The sequence below is a fragment of the Furipterus horrens genome, unplaced genomic scaffold (genome assembly GCF_987537825.1).
Source record: "Furipterus horrens unplaced genomic scaffold, mFurHor1.1.pri manual_scaffold_9, whole genome shotgun sequence".
Classification (NCBI taxonomy): Eukaryota; Metazoa; Chordata; class Mammalia; order Chiroptera; family Furipteridae; genus Furipterus; species Furipterus horrens.
Window position 1 is genome coordinate 96,620,269 of NW_028327179.1, and position 11,012 is coordinate 96,631,280.

The window sequence follows — 11,012 nt, forward strand, 5'->3', positions numbered from 1 at the left end:
CTAAAATTATACCTGGTTTTTGCCAAGTCGGCAAAAAATATATATTTTTGATGTGCTGCAGAACTTCAGTGATCAGTGTATGGGTGCCCTGAGATGAAGATTCAAAATTGCTGTCAACAACCGGAATAGTGGAAGGCCATGGGGGCACTGGTGGTAGACCGCCATCTAGTGGAAATGTTGTGGTAGTGAAAATTAAATTAGCCGGGGAGATGTTTTTTCTGTGGAGTCTGCAAGGAAGGACTCAGCCTGGTCCTGCCAAGCCTGGAGGGTGCAGTGGTGAGAGGGTGGAGTCTTTTCCCACAAGCGGAACAGTTGGGGTCCAGGGCGGCACCCCCTGGGGGCGCAGGGGGTGCTGCGTGTATACGGGACAGCCCCTCTCTCGGTGTCCCTACCCCTCATTCCTTCACCACCGCGCTAAACAAAGCTTTGGGAATGTAACTCGTGGCTCGCGACACTAGACTTACCCGAAAACATCCTGGGGCCTCTCCTGGACTCCTGTACTTACGGGGCCCAAATTCCAGGGAGGCCGGGCCCAGCGGCACCCGGGTTCCGTTTGGGTTGGGGAACAGAACCGGGTTTCATGGGGAGACTGAAGACAAGGCCCCGCTGCCCAGTGCGTCCTCCAGCCGGAGAGACAGGCCAGGGCGGAGGACGCACCCGGGACGGAAGGACCGCAGCGACCAGGGTCCGCTGCTGGAAGGAGCGAGGGAGACGCAGCGCCTAATGAGTGGGAGTGGGCAGACGCGTCATCACAGAGGGAAGCCCGCGCGGGGCCGTTTACTGCTCACAGTGAACACGCTGGCGCACGCGTCCAGCAAGGAAAGCAAACAACATAAGCCACACGGCCTTCGGAAGGGACACGGGCCACCCACTTTCTCCAGCACCAGCCACCCTACCGAGGCGTGGAGAAAAGGGGGGCCAGCCTCCCCACCTTCTCGAGCAGCGTCCAGCAGGATGGCCCACAGAGGGGGTGCAGTCAACTCACCCAGTGCACAGACCCACCCGTCTTTCCCAGCGTGTCCCCGCTGACTCCTGGGGTCCCAGTGCCCTCCCTCAGAGCAGCCCCTGTGGCCGTGGCCCCAGGATTAGGGGCCCTGGCTGCCTGTGTCCTCTCGGACCTCCCCAGGGGCTGCGGGCTGCTCCCCGCTGGCCAGCGGCTGCTTCTCGGGGGCCTCGCTCAGGGAGGGCGCGGTTCCCAGGGGTCCTGTCCCCTCGGGCGGCTGGCTGGGCGCGGGGGAAGGCTGCCTGCCCACAGCCTGAGCCCCGGGGGCCGGAAACAGGTCGGGGAAGTAGCCATCGCCTCCTGGAGGGGGGCTGAGAACCTGTGACCAGAAGGGGCTTGGGAAGGGCAGCTCCGGCAAGCAGGGGTCATTCCAGGGCACGGGGCCTGCGGGGTCAGAGAATACAGGGAAGATTAGACCAGGCTGAGGGCGGCAGCCACCGTTCGACCTGTGCTGTGACAGAGTCTGCCTCACAGGAACACTGGCAGGACCCCGGGCGAGCCTAGGTGACGTGCCAACTCTGGAGCTGTCCTCAGGACCAGGGGTGTCCCCGACTCGGTCCTCTGGTCTGGTAGCAGTGGCTCTGGTCAAGGGCCCTCACACGCAGCAGCAAGGAGACTGGGAGCCAACTGAACACGCCTCCCTTCCCCTTCTGCTGGGTGTCAGCTGTGAGACGTGGCGCGTCCCATTCTCATGCTCACTGCCACCTGCCCCGTGCCAGCCACACCACGCCTGCCGTGCCTCGTCTCCGCGGAGCGCCTCTGTGGCAGGGGAGCAGCGGTCCCAACTCAGAGCCCAGGGCATGGGCTCGGGAAAGCCGGACGCCACTGAGCCGGACCGCAAACCTGAGTTCTCCTGACTCCGAAGCTCTCTTGCTGACACTCTGCTCCAGAAAGACCCCCAGGGGCACGGAAATGATTCCCTCGCACCAGGCCTGGCCCCGGCCTGCCCCCCAGTAACTAACGGGGCTCTGTCCCTGCTCCCCTTCCTCAGTCACCCAGGCCACCTGCTCTTCCAGCCCCGACTCACCCAGGCTCCCGACAGCTGGCTGCGGCGCTGGGGGCGCGGGGAAGTAGCCCTGCGAGGCACCCCCACTGGGGCCATAAGACAGTGGGAAGAAAGGGTCCTCCGGCAGTGGAGACGTCAGCGAGCTGGGCGAGGGGAAGGGGTGCAGGTATGAAAACTGGGGCTGAGGAGGCGGGAAAAGCTGGGTCTGTGGCGCCTGGGAGACGGGGAACAGCCCCTGCTGATAGTCCTGGGGTTCCAGCTCTTCCAAGTAGGAGCAGGCGCGGTGCGGTGTGACACTGTGGGAACAGGGGAGCCTTTTGTGAGGACGGGGGGCTCCTCATTCCTACCACACAGCAGGTGAGTGCCTTTCAACCTGCCCCCCCTGCCCCGCCCCCCACTCTCCCTGCTCCCTGACCCCAGACTTGCCACCTCCTCCTCTTCCGCTTCCTGCTTCGTGACTGTGATGTCCTAGGTCCTTCCAACCCTCGTCCCCTGTACTGCTGCCTGCTGCTGTCAGCTAACCCTCGGCCCTCCCAAGCTCCCATCTTTGCTCGTAACCCCTCCCCAAGATAACTCAAGAGGCTGTCCCCATTGGGTCCCATACCTCGTCCCCCAGGGCCCACACAGGCTGTCCTTGAGGCTGCTGTCACTGCCAAGAGTGTCCATCAGCAGAGGCATCAGCTGGGGGGCGTGGCCAGGGCCCAGGGGGAAAGGCAGGCTGGCTCTTCGGACAGGCGGGGGGCTGAAGAGCGATGGGGTCACTGCCCCGCTCGGAGCGCCCTCGGTCGGTTGGGGTGGGGCCAGAGTCTGGTCAGATGTCAGCAGCATGGGGGCCTCTAGGAACAGAAGTCAGGGGGGTTGTGACGGTGAGAAAACGGGGAGGCAGGTTTGGGGGTGCTGGACGGCAGATGCAGGTGATGCCCAGGTGCCCCCGAACAGGCCCTGCTGGCCCACAACAGCAGGGGGGCTTTGAACCGCTCCCCGGTCTGTCAGGAAAGACCGTCTGCCTTCACTGTCTTCCTAACTGGCACTTGTCCCCAGGTCACCTGCGGAAGGTGCTCAGCTCACCTGCGAGAGGGTCCAGGGGGGTTTCCTGGGCGAAGGTGCCCGTCTCCGGCTCCACGGGCACCATGGGGGGCAGCTCAGCAGCAGAGCTGCGGGCAGACAGAAGGAAGCTTTGAGCGGGACTGGTCCCTGGACATCGATGGGGCTTCAGTGCTGGGAAGGGACCGCAGCATCCCCAACTCTGGTCCCCTGCCAGGCATTAGCATAGTCCCCAGCCCAAGCAGCCACCCCCTCATGCCCAGCCTTTGAGCCTGCCCTCCTTCTAATGCCCGGGGTCCCGCTTGGACTCCTCTTCCTACCTCCGGGGCGGGGGTGGGGTGGGAGGGGGTGATTCAGAAGGGGAGAAGCTCTCACCTGCACTGACTGCTGGGGGGGGTGGGGACGGGGGCGGGGACGGGGACTGCGACAGGGACCAGGCCGGGGCCGGCAGGACTGTTCTGGCTCTCCTTCCCATTCAGTTTCTCCACTTTGCGCCACTTTGCCCTGCGATTCTGGAACCACACCTGCAGGGAGAGACACCTGAAGAGCTTGAGAAGAGGGACAGAGGCTGACCCGGGTCCTGCCTGTCCCCCCGGTGAGCTGCATCACCACTTGGTGCAGGGAGACGCCTGCCTCAGCCAAACTGGCTTTATAAAGGTCCATCTAGAGGGCCTCAGTCACACTTCCCTCATGCAGGGTAAAAACAGGCCAGAACACAGGCCTAATGAGATCGCACGTGAACCCTGAGTCAGGAGGTGCTGAGCAGGTGCCCTGCTCTTCCGAGGTCCAGTCATGGATTCACCACCACCCCTCTCCCCCGCCCCGCCCCACACTGACCAGCCCCCTTTACCATGATGCGCTGGGGGGTGACCCCCACTGTCTGAGCGATCTCACGGCGCTTATCGCTGTCAGGATAATGGTCCGCTTGGAACAGCTTTTCCAGCTCCTCCAGCTGGTCTGGAAGAAAGGAACTCACATGAAGACCAACACCAGGGATGAGGCAGGAAAGGAGAAAGACAGATGTCTTCCAGGTGGAACCCCGGTCCCCTGCCCATGGGCCTTCCCAGAGCCTTGGAACTAAGTGTCCCACTGGGCAGGGGCCTCCTCCCTCTTGGGCCTGGTGGGTGGGAACCCGGTGGTGTTCACCTTCCTGACTTTTCTAACCTGTTTCCAATTTCACTTTCTGATGAGACAGCCCAGCCTTCCCCTTGGCGAGGCCATGGCCTTGCCCCAGGTCGAGGGGGGTCTCGGACAAGGTGGTGTGGTGTGCAGACCCCAGGGGCCACACTCTCTGTTGAGCGCACCTTTCCCAGAGATGACACCAGGTTTCGGGGTTCCTCTCACCTTCAGGGACTCACCTGAGCGGTACAGGGTTCGAGTCTTTTTCCGGGCTTGGTTGGCCACCTCAGGGGGCGTCTTCTGATCTATGTTCTGGCTGTTCTGGGCCAACGTGCTGAGGAGGTTGGCTAGGTGGCAGGGTCCCCGGCCGGACCCGCAAGGCACTGGGTTGTGTGTGGCCCGGGTCAAGGGCGGTGAGGTGGGGGCTGGGCCCCCGGCAGTAGACTTCTTCCGCTTCCTGGAGCCGGGGCCGGGAGAGAGGGGCCTTTTCCCGGCCTTTGCCTCTTGCCCGGAGAGGGAGCTGCCTTCTCCCTGGGGCTGGGCTCTCGGTGGGACAAGAGTGCTCTCCTCCTGGTGGCCAGCCTCAGAGCCCCCCGCTGCATCAGCCGCACTGAGCGCTCCAGGGGCCTCTGCGGGCTTCTCCTCCCCGGCGACAGGGCCGGAGGTGGGCAGCTCCCCGCTCGGGACATCCTGAGAGTCGGGCGCTGGGCTCTGCGGGAGGCCCTCCTTCGCTGGCCCAGCAGCCAGAGGCTCCTCTCCACCTTCCAGGCCTGCGGGGAGGCAGCACCCAGTGACCTTAGCCCCAGGGAGAAGGAAGAGTCTGGACTACGGGGATCTGCTGCTTCCCGCTTAGGCTGGCAGGTGCCCACGCACAGAATGGGGCCACAGCTCCAGGCATGTACCCTCACTGCCGTGAGGATCAAATTAGCTGACCTGCTGCTTTGGAAAATGCTAGCACCTCTGTGCAGCCCTCAGGGGGCCTTGCCGCATGTGCATGGAGGGTAGAGGGGCCATCCTAATGGGGGGCGGTACTTCCCTGTGAGTTCCCTGCCATTTTCCCAGGCACCTGGACTGTGAGTTGGAAGGACAGGAATCGGTTCAGGTGTTTCTAAGGGACACATGTCGGGGTTGGGGTAGACGGGGAAGAGAGAGAGAGGTTGAGGCTGTGCTTCTAGGACAGGCTGCTGTTCTTGCTGCAGACAGAGACATGGCTTAGAGAGAAGGGGTGAGGCAGGGGTGGATGGCCTCCGGAAGCCCGGGCAGGGACATCCCAGGACCTTCCAGGAGCGACCCCCGCCCTTCCCACAGAACCGGCCAGCTCTGTCCACACGCAGCCCCCACTGCTTCCCTGGAAAGCAGAACCTCACGCAGGGGCCCTGGGCCGAGCCAGCTGACGCTGAAAGCCCCTCTCCCCCTCCCCGCTTGTCTGTCTGTCTGTCTGTCTGTCTGGGAGCTGCGGCTGGTGCACCAGGGGCTTACCCCATTCCAGGCGCTGTGCTAGGCACCTTCCCAAGATCAGTGCCCTCTGCAAGGAGGGCAACATTCACATCTCCTCCTAAAAGATATGGGGACACAGACCCCCAACCCCCCTCCCACCGCCACCTCCCCGCTTACTCAAAAACCCCAAATCCTCAGCTCAGAGGCTGCATCCTCATTTCCAAATAAAGTGGAATATTTTAAAAATGAATACTGACTAGCGACTAAGTACTATTGTTATTTTAATGAAATTGCAGGAGATACAATATCCTAAGGAGTAACTTCCTCCCAGGGCTGAGGAGCCTCTCACATTGTTCACTTGGGGGCACAGGGGACCTGCCCTGCAGGAGGGACCTGAGGCGGGAGGAGGGGGACAGGCCTCTCCAGAGGTGAGGGGGAAGGCAGAGCAGACTGGTTTTACAGTGTTTTAGGAGAGCTGGCAGCCTAGCAAACGTGCCACACAGTAGGCGCACAGTAAATGCCACATTCTCACAGAACCTAGACTAGAGGAGTCCCGGGACTCCAGCCCAGATGGGGTCCCGAGGAAGGCAGGTGTGGCGTGGAGAGGCCTCCCTGGCCCCCCAGCCCCTGGGTCTCGCCACGTCCTGCAGCCTCCTAGGGCAGGTGGTGTGGCCGGCGCCCGCCCGCCCGCCCCCGCGCGCCGAGCTCACCCCGCGGTTCCTGGCAGGGCTCCTGGGTGGACTCCATGGTGTGGACTGCGCTGCGAGGCCGGCGGGCTGCACAGGCGTGGCCTAATGAAGCCTCGCGGGGCGGACAGGTGTGCCGAGCGCACGGGCACGGGGGCGCCTGGGCCTGCGCCCCTCAGCCTGCCTCCTGGTTCGTGGCTCGTGGGTCAGCTGCAGGGCTGGGAGGGCCCGCGGGGTGGGGGTAGGGGTGCAGTGCGGGTAGCGTCAGCCCCCGCTGCGCGGCTGGGAGCCCAGGTGTTGGCTGGTGCAGGCTCGCTCCCCTCTCCTCCCCTCCCCTCGTGGGTTTACAGCTCCACGCGGAGGTGGAGGCGGGGTGGACCCGAGCTAGCTGCCAGGGTGGGGAGGCTCGCCCTCCGACGGCTAGGGCCGGACCTGGGCCCCGACCACCAATACCCCGGGATGGGCTTCCTAATGGACTTGGTCGTGGCTGGAGGCTCGGACCCAGAGAATCCTTCCCCGTGAACTGTGGAAGGCGACTTCCGGAGCCACTTAGCAGGGCAGTCCCAAACGTTGGGTTGTCTGTCCCCAGTTTCTCTGAGACTCCGAACTACTGAGCCCCGAGACCCTTGGCGCAGGTAGCTGACCTCGGGCGGTGAAGAACTCGCTGGAAGCAGCCCTGACGCGCGGTGAGCCCCGCGCCACCGTGGCGGAGCAGCCCTCTGCGATGGGGCGCAACCGCGCGCGCACAGGCGGGCACAGGTAAACCGCAGGAAGGCGCTAGGAGGTCAGGTTTGTCCTCGTGTGTCCACCCAGCTGGCCTCAGAGATTTATTCTTCGAGAATGAGGGGGAGTTCATCAGGGAGACCACCCAGGGGTGACTTTATGATTGCTCCTTCGTGGAGTGTTTCTTGCCTTCTTTGTAAGATAATTTCAGATAGAGAACTGATTGCCTCTCCTTACATCGGCCCTTGGGCTTGCGCTGCCGGTCAGATCGAAGCAGGTGCGCTGGGCTGGGGGGTGGGGAGGGCCAGCGGGGCAGCCAGGTGTTTTGCTTTTTGAATTTAAAAGACTGGACGCCACAGGTTTTGAACCTATAATCACCTGTTGGTACATTTTCTTGTGCCTTGAATTCCTTTGAGGGGCTCCAGAGGCACGTGTGGACCTCGGGCAGAGTTCTGAGAGTTTTAGGTCCTTCTGAAACAAAAAATTTAAACGATTAACTTTGTGACGATATAATCAACACCCCAGGCATCTGATGTTTCATTCTGACCCTTAAAAATACCCCGTGGGAAACGAGGAGTTCAGAAAGAGGTGCCAGTTTCTCAGCTAAAAAGGAAGCGTTCTGGGCCAGGGGAGCAAGGAGTGGCCTCGGACTTCCTGTGTGAAAAATCAGGGCCATTCGGTGGCCACATGGTTGCAAACGGAAGTCAGCAGTCTGCTTGCTAAACATTTCAGGGACACCTCCTGCACCCCGGCACCAAGCATCAGTCACTTCCTTACTGGTGGAGGGGAGGTCAGACAAATAAAACGAGTCAATGGGCCATGTTGATACAATGTGGTCGGTGCTGAGTTAGATGTGTGTATACATAGGTCATAAGGAGCACGGAGGGGCAGGAACCTCTGGTGGACAAGGATTGGGGGCCAGGGGGACAGGAGAGTCTTTCTTGGAGAGGATGACACACGAGTTTGGGGTGAAGGTTGTTGAAGGGGCGGCCAGGTTAAATGCCCAGCTCACCGTGTTCCAGCTCTGCCTAAAACCTTACGCTGGTGCCTGCCTGCCAGCTAGATCCAGACCAAGCTCCCTGCCACGGGTGGTCGGACTCTTCCTCTGAAGCCTGGGCTCGCCTCCCCATGCTCAAGCATTCCAGTTGTATTGTCTTTCTGACCTTGTGTTTCTCAACAAGTGTTCCCAAAGCTCCCTGACTAGCATTTCTTAGGGAATTTGTTTAAAAAATACGTGGCTCCCAGGCTCCATTCCCAGATGTTTTAATTGGTAGGTTCAGAGAGAGACTCAGGAGTGGCCATTGTAACAAGCCTCTCAGGTGATGCTTATTGGTGTTAGAGTTTCAGACGCTTGTAGACTTTCAAAACCAGTCCATTAAAACCGACCTGGGGGTGGGAGAGAGGGAAGTGACTGGAGGGGCCTGTGTGGGGAAGGATCTGACCTTTTGTCCTTCGCTGAGGTGTCTGCTGCCATGAACAGGGCACAATCAACTTCTTAGATTACCCTTGGGCCTAGATTCCCCTTCGGCATTCAGTTAAGACTACATCGTCCTTTTCTGCCACCATTTCTGTTGTAGCTCGCACACTGTCTGGTTGCCCTGCTCCCGGGGAAGTCAACAAAGCAGACTAGATTCACCCATAGACCGGGCAGCGTCCTCACACTGAACAGTGAGAAATACAGGGTCCGCTGGCACACCAGGCTTCCCTCTGGGGCTTAGGGCACTGAAGACGTTGGCGTTTTTAAAGACAAATAATTGAATGTCTTGGGCTTGGGCTGTGCCATTAAAGAATTCAAGTTGTCTCTCTTGATGTTCTTGGCTGGCTGTTGTGTAACTTAAAAAATAATAATTTTGTTTATTTCTTTACATAAAAACTTGATTTCATGGTGACAAATGAATTTGGCCTAAGAAGGCTTGGGTGAGTGTCTTGATGTGTTTTTTTTGGGGGGGGGGAAGGGGTTGCATTTATGGTATTTGCTGTTAAAAGTCATCTTTGATGGATCACCTTCAAGGGAAGAGCCCGGAAGGGAGACTACATTTGTGGGAGGACGAGACAGTGCTACTTTAGGGGTTTTGGGGAATATTAATTTCTGTCTTGCTTGGTTACATTTCAGCTGCATGATCTTCAGGGAAGCTCGTATGCTCAACCTTGTTTAGAGGGGAGGGTTTTAAATTTTTTTACCTTTTTGGGGTACCACACTGGATACCACACTACCCACCTCTTAGCAAGAACTATCTATTCCAATATCTTGTTCTTCTCATGGGTATGTGAATAACAATAAAAAGAAACATGTTTGATGTTCCTACCGAATAAAATCAATCATTGTTCTCAGCCTCTGTAGAGCTGACCATATAATTAGGTGAAGGAAGGGAAACAAGCGTTCTTTGTCCCTCCTCTCTTTCTACAACAAGAAAAATAGCCAGAAGAAGGCAGCTGACTGAGACAAATTTCAAAGCAGAAACACAAGGTAATTTGTTCTTGTCCTATATGCCACGCCCGGGTGTGGGTGGTAACAGGTCACTGGAACTGTTGTCCCTGAGACCGGAGAGGCAAGAATCAGGTTGTGAAAGTCACACAGAAATCTGAACAGGCCTTGGGTAGGGGAATGACTGTCATAACAGGCAGGGGAGATGGGGACCCCAGGGAACCACCAGGAGGTGAGGCCCCTGGAAGGCCGGAAAGGACAGAGGGAAGCCCGATGCAGTCACATGTTCAGGGACGAGGACAACCTGAACCTGAAGAAGCAAATGGCCAGATGATCAGAGAAAAACACTGAGGGCTCACGGGGATGATGCTGATGCTGCCAGTGACCAGGAGGGCCAGTGGGAACCGCCCAAGTTCCTGCCCAGTGACTTCCTTGGAAATCCTGGAGGAGGATGGTTTGAGGTTGTCAGTGAAAGGCACTGGGGACCCTTGGCTAACGCAGACACTGACCTGGCAGAGAGGACATGGTTGGTGGCGTGAATTACCCCGATAACTCCTAACCCCGCCTGTCCCCCCAAACTCCCAGCTTTATGCTGCTACCAAGAACAGTGACCGCATTTAGGAAGTCATTTCTGCTGCCTGCCATCGGTCTTCATCACACTGCAGTAATAGCCAATCGCCTTCGCTTGTGTTTTCTGATGTAGAAAGTTCCTTCCCGTCCATCCTCCCCCCGCTGGACGGACTTGGGTGTGGGAGGCAGCCCCTCTCCTTTCTGCTCCAGTCTAGTCTTCTCCAGCATTGGAAACTGGTGCTAATCATAGAGTGGCCCTTGGGAACCCCCAAACCTGGCCCCCACCTTCGCTGGGGCTGCCCCTCCGGGCTCCTCACAGCCCACCCTTTTCGCCTTTCAGTCAGATCCCAGGCCCTCAGAAGGACCCCGCCTCCCCACGCGCCAGGGCCACGGAGCCCCCTGTTCGACCTGCAGGAAACAGCTGCCCCTCCCCTTTTATTTCTGTCGAAGTCTTGCTCATGCGTCAAAGCCCACCCCGAACATGCCCTTCCCTGGGAAGCCTGTCCCTGCTTTCCACGGCCAGCTCCCTCCCGTGTCCTCCCACTGTGCTGTGTTGACATTCTCGCACCGAACGCTGACGGACCTGAGCGGAGTTCTGGGTCCTGCCCCACACAGTGCGTCCCCTGGGGTTCACACGCATGTATTCAGACCAGGACCCTTCTCCTTGCCTTACCCATGCCAGCTCGTTGCATCCTCATGACAACCCTGCGAGAGTCTTTAGCCCCATTTTGTTGAAGAAACTGACAGAGTTTCAGTTGCCTGACAAAGGTCACATGGCTGGTGAGTGGCACACCGAGGCTCCGAACCCAGCTAGTCTGGTTCCCGCCCTTACTCCTAAGTGTTAAGGATGCTATTTGTTTGTTTCATGTTCGTGACACAATCCTCCAGGGCTTGGCGCTGTGATTTGCACAAGAAGGATCAATAATTGTTCATTGACCAACACTTGATCGCTGCCAGGGGTCAGAGAGCAGGGCAAGGAGGGGGAGGGGGCCGTGGCAC

At 59.2% G+C, this 11,012-nt stretch overlaps 1 protein-coding gene across 1 annotated transcript; it reads right to left on the minus strand.

The window, feature by feature from the left end:
* Positions 1–1,085: 1,085 nt before the first annotated feature.
* Positions 1,086–6,356, minus strand: NOBOX (NOBOX oogenesis homeobox). The gene is made up of 8 exons (XM_090286918.1): positions 6,320–6,356; positions 4,412–4,942; positions 3,904–4,010; positions 3,429–3,577; positions 3,078–3,163; positions 2,614–2,845; positions 2,031–2,305; positions 1,086–1,387 (listed from the first exon to the last, which is right to left on the minus strand). Exons 1-8 carry the CDS (start codon positions 6,354–6,356, stop codon positions 1,086–1,088), a joined length of 1,719 nt encoding a protein of 572 aa, XP_090143044.1.
* Between the last annotated feature and the right edge of the window lie 4,656 nt (positions 6,357–11,012).